Raw genomic sequence first — 17,661 nt, forward strand, 5'->3', positions numbered from 1 at the left:
CCACACACCCACAAAAGGAATTCATGCTTGCTTATAATTTGATACTTTTAATTATGTGTTTATATTTTGACTATAACAAAAGTTGTGGCAATACAATGTAAGCAAACTTTGTAGCAGCATAACTTTAAGAAGCTATCTGCTGTTAAGTTTTGGATTTTTTTTTTCCTAAGTATCACAATACAATTCCAGGCCACACTCAGAGTAACTGTTCTGTTTTGTGAATTCTGGTTGCCATTAGAAGCTTTTACTTGGTTTTCCTAGTAAATGAATTCTGTTTAAACATCCCTAAAGGTTTTTAGAGGTATCGAAGTCTCAACTTTCTATCTTATTGCAGTTTTTACTTATAAACATTTTACAGTTTTATGTGTGCTGTTGGCACAAAAGGCCATTTGTAAAGAAGTCTGGAATAATGATAGTGCATTTTAGAAAAAAACACTTGATGAAAGTGTTCCTCTGTTTTAATAAGCTGCTTTCTGTTATTTAGGCAGATGATGTCAGTGCGTTATTGACAGCGGCAATGCCTCCTTCTGCCTTACCGACTTGCTACAAACCTCAGGTTATAAGTGTGTCTCAGACTACAGGTTCTGCAGCTGATTCCCTGTCTTCTGTTCCATCCAGTCCATCCAGTCTGTCTGCTGCAAGTAGTCTGGACAACTTGTCTGGTAGTTTTTCTGAACTTCCTTCTGTTGTTGCTACAAACAGCACAGAAGGAGGTACTGTTCTGGAGAAGAAAGAAGGTGAGGCTTTCTCAGGAATGAATAATGTTTTCTACTCTATGGTAAAAAGAATACACAAGTTCCAACACATTCATATGGTATCCGTATTCCTTGTGATGTCTCATTAACAATGAATGAAAGTCTTGTATATGATTTCAGTACTTTCCCATTATAGAATCTTTAAAATGTTCTTTTTTTTTTTTGCTGTACAAAACCAAAATATCTTTTAAAAAAGACATCAAATGAAACCTGGCTCCATACCAACCAGTATTTTACTACAAACTTTATCTAGTTTCCAGGAGCCTGTTCTTGGATCAGGTATCTCAAAAAGCTTACTTCTGTAATGTTTTATGTCTGAAAATATTTGCTGTTTGCACGTGCCTTTCTGAACATCAGTTTCTTACTTTGTGGAAGCACAAAGACTGCTGTTGGGGTGGGGGTAGAAATCTTAGAGTGTTAGAGTAGATTAGGTAGTAGTTAGCACTGGTTAGTTAGGTACCATCTGCAAAAGACCAGGAATTTTGTACGTCTTGTTGCCACAGACAGCAAGGTGCACTTTCTTTATTTTACAATAGGTGTATGAATGTTCATTGTGAGTTTTTCTTCTTACACAGTTTCAGGTGTGGATTTTAGCATAAATCAGTTTGTGCGGAACCTTGGCCTTGAACATCTGATTGACATATTTGAGAGAGAGCAGGTATGTAGCTATGTTTATTTCCAAATACTCAGTTAGAAAGCAGTGGAATAAATACTGACTGATTAAAAATAAAATCATGAGACATTTAAAATGAATGAGTGTCAAAATGAGTGGAATGAAGGAAAGAAGTGTACGTGGAGTTCTTAAATTGATACCCAATATGAATAGAGATTAAAATACTTGTATATGTAAAAAAACCTGGGAGCAATAATCTCTGTATCAGTTTTAGAGTGTAGGCAAGTTTCCTTTCAGTGGTATAAATGGTAAATAAGTAGTCAGTGTTGCTTAGTCGTTTCTGGGTTTGTTTCTATTGGCTAAATTGTATTTCTCAATCAGAAATGTGATCCTTGCAAACAGTATGAATTACATAAATGTAGCATGTAGTATATTTAGTTAAAGAAAAGTTTGGAGAAAAAAGTAAAAGTAAAGTTTCCAATGTTTGTGTTCTTTTCACACTTGCTTTTTGTCTCAACTACAGTGAAGTATTTTCACTGTCATTCACAGCTGTCCTAATCCGTTTATTGTGTTGCACAAGAAAAACTGTGTTGCTTTCATTATAGATAACACTGGATGTATTGGTTGAAATGGGACACAAAGAATTGAAGGAAATTGGAATTAATGCTTATGGCCATAGGCATAAAATCATTAAAGGAGTTGAAAGACTCATTTCTGGACAACAAGGTATGTAGCTGTTTTAAATTGCTGTGTAACACCTTAAAGCCTTTAAAGAATCCATTTCTGTAAATGCTGTAGTTTAAATGGCACTTCAGATGATGTCTCCTGACTTGAAATATGAGCACTTTTACTTGTGCTGTAAATCTTGCCTTTTAGTTCTCTCTTACCTACTCACTGCAGCTTTGTGATAATTTATCTTTATGAGAGCAGTCTGGCTGCATACAAGACAAACCTTTTTTCTCACTTGTCTCACTGAAGCATCACTTACTATTGTTCTGTTGTGTTGCATAGAAATTGAATAAATTAGTTAGAAATCAGAAGATATTTTTCCCCTCTTGAGACACCATTTGTGAATTCTCGTTCTAAAATCTGCACACCATAGTAATGAGTCACTGTCCCAAGCTCGAAATTACTTTTTCCTCCTTAAAACAATATTAACCAAGCCTTGAGAGAATCCTTTTCCTAGTAATGAAGTATTTAAACAAATCTTCATAATTTTGTCTTAATTGTCAAATGATTTTTTGACAGATTCAGTGGTATTTTGGATTAAAGTTACTTTCAAGGTGTCATTTCATTGTCTTGAGTTTTTAGTTTACCCAACTGGTAATCATGTGCCGGTTTTGCCTTCCAAGTAGACATGATACATTTTTGAGCATGTGTGTGTTTGTGCATATTTTAGTATGTTTGAATATAGACAGCGTCAAACTTCAACATTTTTTGCTGCTTCCACCCCCATTCTTTCTAGACCCTTGCTGTCTGACTGTAAGAGGCCTGGCATTTTCATTTGTAACTTTAACCACAGGCGTAAATACTTAAACTGAATATTTCAACAGCCCTTGAGTTTTTCTCTAGGGTGTGTTTCTGGGGTGGGAAGGATTGTTGCCATTAGGTTGTTCTGTCAGTTTTCTGTATGTTGCCCTTGGGCTCTTGCACTCAGGTATGTTTTCATTAATATTTTGGCATCTCTTCCTGAGCACAGTTACTGCTATTATTTCAAGGTTAGTAGGGCTTTTCTGAAAGAGCGGGGTTTTTTTTTTTGTTCGTTCTTGCCAGTTTTTTGTTCCTGAACACATTATTCCAGTTCCATGCTGCTAACATGAGGCTTCTGACTCTATGAATCTGTCATTTCCCTTTTCCACACATTACTGCTTTCTAGAGAGATTATCTAACTCTGGTTACCTGCTGGTTGTCTGGGAAGCCCATGGGCAAAAGGACATGATACACACTGTCTTTGTATTCTTACATGCAGAAATTACATTTCCATTACTTGCCAGCTGTGATTGAAGTCTGTATGCAAATTGACAATTGATTCCACATAAAATGTCTTTTGTGTTTGTTTGGGTGTATTTGGAATGACAGAAATTTCGTTTAAGCATTTAATATCAGGCTTAGGCTTTTTATGTTCACAGACCATCCTAGTTCTTTTGTTAGCTCTTTCTGCACAATACATTGGAAAAAATATTCCTACTGAATTAGCACTTCAAGTCAGTTCTCTTGTTCATGATGCAACTGCCGTCAGTAGATATGGATACAGGTACAGGTTGCTCACTGTTTCACTGCCTAGAGCTTAAATGAACTCTTAAGTAAGCAGCTGCTTATACAGTTTCCCTGTCATGTAAGCATAGATAAATGGGTGTTTCTTACTGAAACAATTATCTGTATCCACAGATCAATGAAAATGATTGCAGTTGATCTGCATCCAGACCCAGCTGCTGTGCTTCTCATTACGTTTGTAGTGTATGCATCATTATTGTTATAAACAGAGATGCTGAAAACATTTGCTTGAAACTAATGAAATTGAGTGATCACCTTTTGACATCCACAAAAATGTACATGGCTGATGGAAAGCATTTGAAGTCATTGATAATCTCTACCTTCCTTAGCAGCTAACCTCTTCATTTTGTAAACTGAGTTTTGAGAAAATGGTCTGTTTAAAAAGAAAGATTTCTTACTGGTATCATTCAAAATCAACAGGGTTCAAGCAGTTTCTGAAACTGTTGTAATGTTTTGTTACATTCACAGGGCTAAACCCATACCTGACTCTAAATACTTCTGGTAGCGGAACTATTCTCATAGATCTTTCCACTGAAGACAAGGAATTTCAATCAGTAGAAGAGGAGGTATGCCCTTCTTTGTAGCCTTTCACTGTTTTTTGTTATTTCTATTCAAGTAGATAAAGAAGTATCGCTAGACAACTTAGCAATGCAATGAACATTGCTAAGACTGAGAAAAACTTGTGTAAGGATACTTCAAATTTCCAGCTTTGACTGCACCACTTATAATCTGTGCTCATGATGTCTGTAACTTTTTTTTAGTACTGCTTGCAGTATTTTTAAAACCTGTACTATATAGAAAAGCTCTTTGATATGAAGTATAAATTCTTTGATATAAAGTATAAATCGCCTATCTCTTGTACAGTTTTAAGTCATTTCCTTCCAAAGTGTCATCATCACAAAGGACAAAATTCTGAAGAAACAATATTTTAAATAGAATAGTGGCAGTCTTTCTCAGTTTGCAAACTAGACCATAGACTCTTCAAGGTATGTTTTTTTAAACGTGTTCCTGTGCATCCACAAAATCTGGAATTACTTAATATAGAGGCATTGCCTAAAAACTTTTTGTATGATTATTTAAAAAAAAAAAAATCTGTTCTGTTATTTGATTGGGTGAAGGGTGTATGTTTTGAATGCGCTCTGAAGCAGATTGATTCTCCTTATAATTCTCAATCTTCAGATGCAGAGTACTGTCCGAGAGCATAGGGATGGAGGACATGCTGGCGGGGTCTTCAACAGATACAACATCTTAAAGGTAGCTGATACATCTTTATGGTCAATGGTTACACCCTTAGAGTTTTGGCTGAAAATAAAATGCCCATAAAATGTTCTTAATTTTTTTTGTTGAGTTCCATAATGTAGTAACATGTGCTGTTCTGAGACATGCACAGGAAAAGTATCTTCCAGGCAAACTCAAAGAGTAAGATTATATAGAAAAACTGCTTATGAATTGATAGGCATTAAGAAATATTATCAGAAATTAACATAGAACGACCTCAGAGAAAACCGCAGAATGTTTGGGGAAAAAAAAAAAAAAAGACAGAAGGTTTTATAGGAACCAGAAGGTTTCTGTTGAGGGAATATCAGTGGGGAAAAAACAGCAAAAAGTGAAAGCAAAGCTCTTGAAGTATGAAAGTAAGGGTACCTATTTTGGATTGATTTAGCACCAGAGAAGCTTAAAACACCGGGTAGCAGGCAACCTTGTATTAAATAATTTAGTGGAATTTTGGTTTATATTCTTTTTTTCCCTAAATAAATGGTAATTTTCTTGCAAATCAAAATCTATCATTTTTAAGTACTATGAAGTTTTAACCTGAACTGATGTTACAGTTTCCCTGGTAAAACTGATATGCTGCATCTACAAACATAAGGTTTTGCCAGTATCCAGCATACCTCTGCTGCATAATTTACTTTCTTTTTGAAGTATTCTAGAAGTCTCCATAGAAGACACTTCTTTATTTACTAGATGATCTTTTCACTAATGGTTGGGTGCCAAGCTATGTTTGGAGCAATACTCAAGTACAACTGTGACTAAGCCTGCTAAATTTAATTTAAGAAGTATTGCTCAACAGATGGTTTAAATTAATTCTTAATTAAGCATATAATTAGGATTTCCTTAAGTTATGCCACAACAATCAGCTTCTGCAGTATAAATTAGAGAATTTGTTTCATTGAGTTCTAAGGAAGATATTCTTGTTTCAGTGACATTGTAACTTTACTGTGATATAGCTGCTGTAGGCTAACCATCTGTCAAGTAAATGGAAGTTTTCAGTTTCAGGATGGAACTTACATTTTGAATGTTTCAGATTCAGAAAGTGTGCAACAAAAAACTATGGGAAAGATACACTCACAGAAGGAAAGAGGTCTCTGAAGAGAATCATAACCATGCTAATGAAAGGATGCTGTTTCATGGTGAGACACTGAAATGCACATTATGAACCCATTTCACCATCAACACTTTATTGGAGGGTTTCTCCTGTCTCAAATTTTCTCAGTTGAAATAGGTTCTAGGTCTGCATGAGTTTTATATGGTCAAGTGTGTGTGCCCCAGTGGGAAAATAAAATGCATCATTCTGCTGAAATTTGCATCAACTTGTCTCTTCCTGAAGGAGACTTCAAAGATCTAAATGAAAACATAGTAAATAATGAATGGAGAATCAGGAGTGTGCTTCTTCCTTGGTTGAGTTACTGATAGTGCTTTATTAGGATGACCAAAGTGATTAAGGGTCAAACTTTATTATGCTACGGGTTGTTTTGGAATAGGATTTTTTTGTTTTCTTGTTTTTATAACTCGATAAGTTCTTGGTCATCATTCCAGAAAGGTAATTAGCAAATTAATTAGCAAGTTAAAGCCAACTGAAAGCTCAGCTATGCACAAATATATAGCAAGCTCACAGTACATCATTACAAATGAAAGCTACATAGATTCTGTTGTAATACATCAGCACTAGAAGCGCAGTAACACAATAATTAACTACTTGCCTGAACTTGTAGACATTTAAATCGTGTTTTTTGACTGTGGTCTGTACCCCTGTGAAAGGAAACCATCTGCTAATGGAATGAACTGGTTTTTCAAGGAACGTCTGCAATTAGTTAGATAACAATATTATCCCTGGAATAAAGCAGTTAATGTCTTTTGAGTGTTCTACTTTTTTAAGACTTCAGGGTTTTTTGTTTGGTTGTTGTTGGGGTTTTTTTGTTGGTTTTTTTTTTTCATTAGCACATGTCTTTAACCACATATGTCAGTTGCAGAAAATAAAAAGCGGTTGTCATAAGTTTCTCTCATTCTCATCTGGAAGGTTCTTCAAGAGCTTCATATACAGTTTTATCATCTTTAGGGTGGAGAATAAGATTTTGGATTATTTTCACTGTAATTCCCAACATAGCTCTGAAATTCCGTGCTCTTTTAGAACAGCCTTTCTCTAAATGTGCTTGCATATTTATATATCCTGCGATAAAAATACTTACTTAAAAAAAATGCACTTTTTGTGAAAATTGATTATCAGGTGTCCTGAGATTCAGAGACTACCATTTTGAACAGATTATTCATTAAGGCTAAATTTTATCACCACTGCAAGCAAATACATAGTGATTTACATTTATAGTTTTTAGATGCAATCTTGATGTAAGGAAGGAGGGATTTGTGTAGCAGTGTGTTCAGTGAATCTCGGTTAGAATGAAACTGTCAAAGCGAGTACAGATTCATGGAGCCTTCTTGCAGCAAGAGTTGTCTTGGATATTATCCTATGTAAATCATTGTTAAAAATGTCCACTTATCAGCTACAGTCCTTTGTATTTAGCAAACTGGATGAGTAAATCTGAGGTCAGAACTTCTGGAGATTGATTTCCTTGTATGTATAGAAAAAATGTACAAAAAAAATATAAATCTCTATACTGTATTTTCAATATTTTACTTCCTTTCTTTTAGGCTCCCCATTTGTGAATGCCATCATTCACAAAGGCTTTGATGAGAGGCACGCCTACATAGGTGGAATGTTTGGAGCTGGGATTTATTTTGCTGAAAATTCTTCCAAAAGCAATCAATATGTGTATGGAATTGGAGGTGGCACAGGATGTCCAATTCACAAAGATAGATCTTGTTATGTTTGCCACAGGTAAGTCCTCGAAAATAATCTGATTTTGCTTTTGTGTATTGTGCTATAGTCCATCAAGTCTGCAAGTTTCTGTGAAGAAAGATTTGCTTGGAAATCAAACCTTCTTGGCACTCCCTATATGCCAGGTGTAATACTTTCAGAAAATGTTGATATTTAAGCCTTAAAGAAACTCTAACCATCTTCAATGCATTTAACCTAACTTTTGCCCATAACTTACTGTTAAAATCAGAATTTGGTAGCCAGAGAGTGAAGAGATCTGCTAGATGCTTGTGTGAAAGATACAGCAATATGAGGGTTTAGTCCATTCCCTGTTACAGAAAAAGGAGAAATTCCATGATATTCAGATGTTGTATTTCTATGAGGGTGTACTTTGTAACAGCCAGCCTCCACTTCACTGCTGCTTCATACACTAAAATACAGACGTACTTGGCCTTGATGTTAATTTGACTGTTAGACAACTGTTGGATACAAATCTAGTGTTAGAACAACAAGTGAACTAAGAAGAGAAAGGGGACGCCCTCAGGAAACTAGGGAGCATAACTTCTGTCCTTCAAAACAGAACTTTGTGAATTACAAAGAGTGACTGAAGTGGTTTTAAATTTCTGTTCCTCTCCTCAAGTAAATGTTTCGAATTCTGAAGAAAGTCTTTCTGGAGCTTCACAAACATTGTATGTCCATGGTCCTTTTTCCCTTTTAACACAGGCAATTGCTGTTTTGTCGTGTAACACTGGGCAAGTCTTTCCTGCAGTTCAGTGCTATGAAAATGGCTCATTCTCCTCCAGGACATCACTCGGTTACTGGAAGACCCAGTGTAAATGGATTGGCATTGGCAGAATATGTCATTTACAGAGGGGAGCAGGTAAATAGAATTTGATTTCTCAAATATTGTTTTTTAAGGCGTGTAACATGTTGGGGTTTAGGTTTTTTGGGTTTTGGTAGGTTCGGGGGTTTTCTTTCTTTTGAGGTGCTAGGACTTGCTTTTGTCTTAAAACAAACTCTAGCTGTGGTTGCAGGTAAAAGGGTTAGTTTCCTGAATGCTCCAGGCATTTTACCTGTGACATTTTGCCTTATTTTCTGTGGCGTGAATAACTTTTTTCCTCTCTCTAGCAAACACTCTGAATTTATCCAGTAAATGAAATGAAGTGTAATAAAGAATGTGTGTGTCGCTCTTTCAGGCTTATCCAGAATACTTGATCACTTACCAGATTATGAAACCTGAAACCACCACTGAAGCTTAAGACAAATTACTTGTGGAAAACCATCAGACTTTGGATATGAAGATGCCAATGGCTGCCATCCTATTAATTATAAGTTGTTGAAAAACTTTCATCCACAGGTGGTGTGATAGCAAATGTGAACAAAATATACCATTTTTGACTTGATAAAGCTTTAATAATGTACAGTATGTTTTCTAAAATTTCAGAAATGTCCTCTTTTTCAGCACTTTAACAGATACCATTCCAGGCATAAACTGGGGTTTGGCTGTACTAAATTATAAACAAAAGGTAACTTGAAGCAATGGTTTTATACAAAACTGCATTGAAATTTAGTAAAACTTGTAATGCTCAATACAGGAATGCATTTTACTAATATTGTGTTCTTTAAAACACTGCATTTACACTGAAAACGTTTTCATTTGTAAAACTGTAAATAAGAGCTTTTGTACTAGCCTGGTATTTATTTACATTGCTTTGTAATATAAGTGTTTTAGAACTGCAACCTTGTACAAAATGTTTTTTCCAGATATTGGTTTGTTCCTCTGTGTTTCCTCATGCACATTTAATTTGAAAAGCAAATTTTTTTCAGGATTTATCACTTATTTCTGAGGGAGAAAGCAAATTTTATCTGAAGAGGTTTAGAAATATGCAACTTTAGATTAAATACACAAATTTTTGTGCTGTATTTTAATTTATGAAAAACACATTCCTGAGAATGATGGTCTATGAAAACAGAATGTTCCAGCTGAATATGAAAGTGTTTTTCCAGCTACTTCCTAGAGTTGCATATTTTATTTCTGTAAAATGTCTTCTGAAGTTTTTTATTTAACTATAGGTATAGTCAACCTGTATCCTTACTTCAAGGCAAGTAAACCTTGCAAGTTACAGTTTTAGTAAATTATTTTCTTTGAATGTAGTTGGAAAATTAACCTCAAGGAGGTCTTTCTTGAGTTCTTCTTGCTTACATTTAAGCCAGGAAGTTAAATAGTTTATTCCTAACATGAGGGCAGACAACTTGGCCTTTTTTGTATGCTTATTTTAGTAAATTAATCTACCTGTTGGTGCCCTCAGGATATGAGTATTGTGAGGTGGAAATGTTAAAAACCATCTTGTCATCTCCTGTGTTTCTTCCATGTTAACATTCAAGCTGTAGTTGAAGCAGGTGTGTAGAAGTGTGTTTATCTGCAGTGCTTTTGGCTGAGTGGAACTGGTTGGGGTGCAAGGTTCTGCTCCATGTGCTCGGCCGGCTGGACGAGGTGTGTGTAAGTGGGATGAGCAGCTCTTGCAGCAGTGTTTGGTTGGTTACCAGAGCCTTTGTTAGCCCTGGTAAGACTGCTTGGATGGAGGAAGAGTGCAAAAGGTACAGGCCCCTTCTCAAGACTCATTCGGGGTTACTGAATGTGCCGATTGGTTTGGTCAGCCCTGTCGTAGCTCTCTTGTGTATTCTGCTTCTCTTCCATCTGCAGTGTTTACCTACATATTTCAAAAATATGTAAATACAAATTATAGTACATTTGGGGTTAAAGTGGTTAAGAGTATATTTTAGCTGTTTTATATTTATGTACAAGACACTATCCCAGAAGACAATTTGTTTGCAGGGCATGTTATCATACCATGGTTTTAAATGTAGTAACTGGTCAAGATAATGAAATCGTCTTGCTGATGTGGTGGTTATGTGATTATGCTCTATGTAAAAATGTACTGAACCTTACCCAGTTATGTGGGGAATCTGAATAATAAGAATAACTTGCAGAAAGTAATATTGGCTATGAATAAAAAAGGCTTTGATTTTAGGTACTTTCTCCCAGCATGTTGCCTGTTCCTTAGGTATAGTAATGCTGGAATTGGTGTTCATGCAAAATCTGTTAAGTATGTTTAAAACTTTTTTGTTATTGCTAAAATGCTTCATTCTCTCTGAATGATCGCTTAATGTCTTGTAAAATATTGTGGTATGATAGCATTTTAAGTGGTACCACAATGTTGGTTTTGTCTGGGGATTTTTTGAGCTGTTTTTTTTGCATGACATACCTTGCACTCTGAAGATGGAAGCTGTAACGATTTGATAATACTGACTATTGAGGTGAACCTTTAATCTCTTGTGCAATTAGTTCTGCTTTACTCATATTGAAGTGTCTTCACATATACTGTATGACATTCCATATCCATTTAACACTAAATAAATTTAATTCACTGGTTTTCTGGTAGTATGGGAGTAATTACGGGTTAGTATGTCAACCCATTGTTTTAAATGGAAGCATGCACAATACAATAACAAGCTGCATCATTAGAGGCGAAATGAATTGCATTAACTAGAAAAGCTTTAAATGTGGATAAAAACCATACTGTACTGTCATTTGTTATATGGCTAACTAACACCTTTGGCTATCAGTGAAAATGTTTTCATAATAAACCCAGAAATAAGCTTTAATTTATGCATTTAAAACTCCATTGTATGGTCCAAAACTTAAAAAGAAAGCTGCCTTACTCTGGTTTTGTAAAATGAAAAGTAGCCTGCAAAGTCTTAGCTTACAGATAACTACATAGGTAGCAGTATGATACATACATGAGCAACAACAAAAGTGCTGCTTAGATCACATTTAGTGCAGTGAGTACTTTATGTTGGTAGAACCACTTACATGGTAGGAGGTTTCCAAACCAGACTTGCATAGATGATTTAAGTAGATGTGAGCACTAGAGGGCAGGAGAGCAAAAGTTTAGTAAGATCAAGGGTAATTAAAATCTTTACAGTATCTTGGGAATACAAGTTCTGATAAAATTTCTTCTGAAAATTCCACCTCTCAAGGTTGTAAGAAAATTAAAATTAGCTTTCTGTTCTGCGTTAGAGTTTTTCAAAAAAATCTAAGCAGTTTGTATGAAATCGAGTGGTGCCGCTAAGTAAATTGAAAATGTTAGGGGTTTTTCCTAAAAACTACTCCGAACTTAGACCTCAGTTCTTAGAAGTTAAAAAATAATTAAGCGAAACATTTCTGTCACACTGAAAAAGATAATATCCGTACAATGTACATGCAAGAGATTGTTGGCACTAATACAGAATGGAAAGTACGGTGTGTCTTTTCTACCCTGAACTTGCTCGTAAAACACTATGCTGTGTGTCTATATGTGTATGTATATATGAGTACACAAGAACATACTTGTTTACTCTCACTCCATTCACCGAGAAGCGGAGAAAAAGTTGAGAGAGTGAATTTTCCAGCAGCCAACCATTGTCAGTGAGGGAGCTGCAGCCCAGGAGCCATTTCCCTTCTCATCTCCTGAATATGATGTAGTAAAACAGTTTTTCTCTTTTGCTGGAAGCAACAGAATCCCATGGTTGGCTTGCTTTCTGCCTTCCAGTTGAATAATGATAATGGCTTGATTTGTACACAGCTGATGCAGCAGTACAGCAGACTGCTTTCTTGCCTTCAGTGAACTGAAAAATCAGACTGACTGAGATCTGCCCCTCTCTGATTCTTGGAGCTCTGCTTTTCCTGAACGCACTGAGATTGCAGTAGGAGGTGGTGTCAGTGAGAGAAGTGCTATAGTTGAAGGTGTAGAGGGAGGTGTGTGCCTTCCTTTGCTCAACTATAAGCAGCAGTACTCTAAGAGTATCAAAGGGTTTCTTCCCTCTGCTTGTGGCTCACTAGATGAGGAACAGCTGCAGGCAGACAGAACAGAATGCAACATGAAAAGAAGAAGCATGTAGATGACTGGTTTGAAGCTAACATGTTCTACCCTAAAAGGGAGTAAGGTTGGTAACTGACAGAAGATGGGGGGGGGGGGGGGGAGGGAGAGAGTTTAAAAAAATAATAATAACCTGTAAAGAAAGGCAGGCAAGTTCTACAAGCACAAAAAAGAATTGTTAGGAATAACTAATGTACTTATTAGGAATGGCTGAGATAATAGTGGTACATCAACTTCCCAATTTGTGTTTGAGGTAGAACAACAAATGGGTGATGCACAGACATTACAGGGATTTCAGAATAGCTTCTCTTAAGAAGAACTTTCTTCAGGTGAAGAAAGTTATAGCCAGTTCAAAACATGAACATCAAACCTGGGAAATGATGTCTGGAAGAAAAAGAAATAGGATGGTAGGATTTTAAAAACTGAAGGCAAATGTCCTAAATAATAGTTCTTCAAAACACTGCTTTTGAGGCATTGATTATCAGACACAAGCTGAAAAAACACAGTAGGTAGCATACCAGTAAATTAAAGTATGTCACATTAGATGATCTATCTGGATTCTGTCCTGGGGAGAAGGGCAGGTGAGGAGGAGGCAGAATTTGATGCAACAGGAAACTTCAAAGAAGGAAGTGGAGGTCAGAGCCATCTCTTCTTACATAATCTGAGAAAACTTCTAAATTTATCCAGCTGTAACTCAACTATGTTTCAACTTGGATCCTAATGGGCAGCAACAAAGGGGTGGTTTCTTACATGGTTGCAGTGTACAGAATGCCTTTGCACGGTGCACGTTCAGGGATATAGCTAAGGGAAAGCTTACTTGCAAACCTTTTCAGTTGGGACCATTAAAAGTTTTAAAAAAGATCATAATAGTAATAGTTCCAACTTTACATGTAGATTGGTAAAGAAGCAAAATAAAATGCACTAGTGCCTAAGAACATATGATTGAGACTTTTTACAGTTTGGAAAGCAGCTTCATCCCAGCTGATACACTGTTTACAGCTCTAGGTTGGTATGTGTGGGAAAGGGTTAATATTGAATGATGAAGATACTAGAAACAGCCTGAGAAACAGACTTGAAAGTAGCCACTTATTCTGGGACTAGTGTGTGATTTCATTTCGTTCAGCTGCTCTTCAAAAAGGTAACATGTTCTAGTAATATATTTGGAAGTGTGTTTCACAACAAGAAATATATTCAGTTTTGCAAGATGGGGCATCATAGATCAAAAGACATGTCTAGATGTAGAACTTGTTCCAAGCTTGATGCAGAAGTGGTTAAATAAATTAAGCAGGTAAATAAATTAATAGGATTGACATGTAAAAAGAACTGAAATTACATGTTGCAAAAATTGTTGCAGAAATTAGTAATAGAAAATCAATTACTGTATATAAGATTTATGACAATTTAGGAGGATATTCTAGTAGTCTTTAATTATTGAAATAGTCAGTGGAAACTGACAGTGGTTACATTAAGTATTGTTTTAATTAATGATAGGGCAAACTACCAAGTAGTCCAAAATATGCATAGATCTGTGTGTGATGATCAGTACCTGCTACACAGTGGTTCCCTATATGGAAGTATTCTACTGAAACATTGCAAACATGCAGTAGAATGAATTAGATTTGGGTTGGTATTACAGAGCTTCATTTTTTAATAATAAATATTCAGTAGAGCACCTGTATTCATAAACTCTTAATTCAGGATTTAGGGTAAGAACCACTTTAGGGAAAGAGCCAGCTTACCGGTAGGTTATTAAAACCTAAAGATTTATAAACAATCAGAAAACTATATAACTAAGGGCAGTTGCACAGACAGTATAGTCCCTGAAGCACAAGCATAGAAGGTTATTATATGCAAAGGTTCTGAAATCAGTAATGACACAAAGATGTAAAACTGACTTCAGAATACATTTATTTAAAATGTTAGAAATGTGAAAACGCACCAGAAACTGCAAAAACATAGGTTTTAAGGAAATGTTCTGCTATTAGAACTAAAGCTCTAAGAATGGAGAGCAGGTTACTACATCACTAGTAAGATGTATTTCTAAAGGTGTAGAACAGACCTTGAAGAAAAAAAATGGGGTTAAAAATGATGGGAAGATTTTACCATCTCAAGAATGGTGGCAGAGACGTTAACAGGGAAAATCTGGCCAGTGGTATACAAGAAAGTCTGAAATGACCTATGCAAAATTAGAATGAAGGGCACTAAGTGTCCTGATAAGGAGACAGAAATAAAGAAATGTGCTGCTCTTCACTGTGAAGAGGTCAGATAGTTTCGTTTCAGAAGTTCAGCAGACTTTCAAAGTAAAGTTTCTATCCAACATTCTATTCACGTATGTCACATAAGCACCTTAAATATATCTAAAAGCCTCTGAGCATTTATAATATTGCATTTGTGTAATAAGGCAACATAAGATGGAGTGGCAGAATAATGAGCTGGCGGTAGCACATTTCAAGGAATCTTCAATAGCACAGAGCACACTAGTCACAGGGGGGAATTCTAATGGGAATAACACATTAGAATTATGGATATTATTAGTTATGAGAGTTATGGATAGGGTTGGACAAAAAATATAGAAGCCTGTTCTTTTATGTAATTGTGCATAAAACCATATTCTGAGGCACTTGTGAAATGTCACCTGCTATTAAAGGTGAGCTTAATCAATTGTAATTTTAGAAACACCTAATGAAAGAACACAGATTTGTAAAATACATTAAAGAAATAATAGTAATTTCAGACCTGGAACAATTAGAAAGAATATTCCACGCTTACTGTAATCACTGTATAACCAGCTTTGTATTGATTTATATGTATACTTGTGCCACAAGTCTGCTGTAGGGAGACAGTCCAGCAGAAATACTGAAATGAAAATAATTTGCAAGAGATAGGAGAATCGTGTACATGTGGCAACTTTTAATAGATGAGGATTCATACAAAATGGTCCATAAATAAATAGTTACAGATTTAGGTATGCCTCCCTCCTGACTCCTGAGACTTCCCTCCCCATTCCCAGAAAATGCCAGCTTTTCAGTAAAGGAGTTTTAACAAAATGTATGAGTTAAATATTTCATATATCAAGTTTTGGTTATGTTTTTTTTTTTTAAGAAGAGAAAGTAATGATGCAATGTACAGTTAATGGCTTAAATATTGTGTAATAGGGTGCGTTGTTGTGTATTGCAGTTTTCTTACAATATCAATAAATAACATATTTTCCTTTGAAAAACCAAACAACCAGCTTTTAAAAATAGTGCTTAATATGTCTCCTTTACTGGACCGATTTTGCAGTACAGATTTTGGGGAGTCTGTGGTTCAGCATCTTTAATCTACTTGAAATACTGTTAAAATAGTGGGTTTGGACTTGCTGACCTACTAGTTATAGCATAATGAATTTTCTCCTATCTGTAAGCAATGATGGAATCTCATGTATTTGCCTCAGGATTCTGTTGTTCTCAGAAAAAAATAGAACTATATTTATACATACCCTAATTTAGCAATACAGGTATTTTAAGATTATTAACCAGAAGAGCTGGCTTCTCAAACTCAGACACAATTCATTCTCCTCTGTTATATTTGATTCTGGAGGTAAAACATAACCAAATTCCTAAGCAAATTCATTAAATATGTCCTTTAATTTTAAACTTTCTTTATTCTGGTTTCTTCTTTTTGACAGCATTTTGTCTGTTCGACCAAATGGAATTCTAACTGCAGCTACCTAAAAGAAACCTGACTTCACGAGCACTAGTTCTCCCTTACACTGCAATCGCAATGGGTTTTGGCTTGTAATACTAATGGGAAGAGGCTGTACACATATTTTGTCTCTAAAATTTACTCCCTGAAGTAAGCTTTTACTTGTTCACATGAGGAGGTGCTCACTGGTAGTTCAGGGAGGTTGGAGTGGCCAGACGATCTGATCCTCTTCCCTGAGTGATACCAAGAGTTCCTGTTGCGTTCTCCACCATCACTGCTGTAGGTGACTCCAGAAACCCCGCTGTCAGAGATGACACTGAACAAACAGCATCACAGCCTGCATTCACCTGAAAGACCCAGGCTCTCATCCCTCATTTGTGCACCCTCTACCCTGACAGACAGCAGGGACTTGCTGACATTGAGGACTTCAGCTTCTTGGTTCAGAATCTGCCTTGCTATAGGCTGCATCTGATCTGAAGAAGTGCTAGAAGTCTGTTCTGTGTGGCTGGAGCTTAATGATCTAAAATATTTGATTGATGTGGATGCCATGTGACAGGAATACACATCCTAGATGAAAAGCAGTTTCCATGGGGATCTCTGTACTATAGGTAGCAGACAGCCTGTATAATTTTTATTGCTGGAAAATCCTGTTTCTGTACAGATGTTTCTCTGCAGCATCTGCTATAATTTTACCCAATTTCTTTTTTCAGCCCAACTCTGTATTAAGATGCTTCAACCCAGAGTTTGTGATAGTCGCGTAGAAGCTGAAAGGCCTTTCAGTTTAGATAAAAGTGAGGTTTATCCAGCTTGCTCACAGGTAACTTCACACAATAACAGCTGCTGTGGCGCTTTAATATACACACTGTAAAAGCAATTTATCAGAATCATAGAATGGTTTGGGTTGGAAGGGACCTTTAAGGTCATCTAGTCTAACCCCCTTTTGGTGAGCAGGGGAACTTCAGCTAGATCAGGTTGTTCAGAGCCCCATTCAACCTGGCCTTGAACACATCCAGGGATGGGGCATCCACAACTTCCCTGGCAATCTGTGCCAGGGTTTCATCACCCCTATTGTAAAAATTAGATTAATTCTGGTTGATAATAGAGAACCTAAATTGCAACTGGTAATTTCAAACCTTGTCTTTAAGAAGGATAAAATTGAGTACGTATTTCTAGAGGTCTTTGATATAGAGAACTTTGTTTGCTTTGAAATAGCATTTCTATTCTCAATCTTAATTCGTAAGATTGCAGCATAATAAAAGCTGTTTGCCATTTTAAGTAGTTTTAAGTAAACAAAGAATATCTACCTTAGGCAAAAAGAACTAT

The 17,661-nt window shown here is 36.0% G+C and overlaps 1 protein-coding gene across 2 annotated transcripts in view; it reads left to right on the forward strand.

Annotated features, from left to right (window-relative positions):
• TNKS2 (tankyrase 2) overlaps window positions 1-11,401 on the forward strand; it is a 30,412-nt gene extending 19,011 nt beyond the window's left edge. For both annotated transcript variants that reach the window (XM_034061808.1, XM_031044636.2), the window contains 9 exons: window positions 485-737; window positions 1,331-1,413; window positions 1,974-2,094; window positions 4,111-4,208; window positions 4,822-4,896; window positions 5,948-6,053; window positions 7,570-7,756; window positions 8,459-8,615; window positions 8,932-11,401. In XM_034061808.1, coding sequence (XP_033917699.1) covers window positions 485-737; window positions 1,331-1,413; window positions 1,974-2,094; window positions 4,111-4,208; window positions 4,822-4,896; window positions 5,948-6,053; window positions 7,570-7,756; window positions 8,459-8,615; window positions 8,932-8,994 — 1,143 coding nt within the window. In that variant the 3' untranslated portion in view covers window positions 8,995-11,401. The remainder of the gene's footprint in view (window positions 1-484; window positions 738-1,330; window positions 1,414-1,973; window positions 2,095-4,110; window positions 4,209-4,821; window positions 4,897-5,947; window positions 6,054-7,569; window positions 7,757-8,458; window positions 8,616-8,931) is intronic.
• Window positions 11,402-17,661: the final 6,260 nt, after the last annotated feature.

This window comes from Melopsittacus undulatus, chromosome 4 (assembly GCF_012275295.1).
Source record: "Melopsittacus undulatus isolate bMelUnd1 chromosome 4, bMelUnd1.mat.Z, whole genome shotgun sequence".
Classification (NCBI taxonomy): domain Eukaryota; kingdom Metazoa; phylum Chordata; class Aves; order Psittaciformes; family Psittaculidae; genus Melopsittacus; species Melopsittacus undulatus.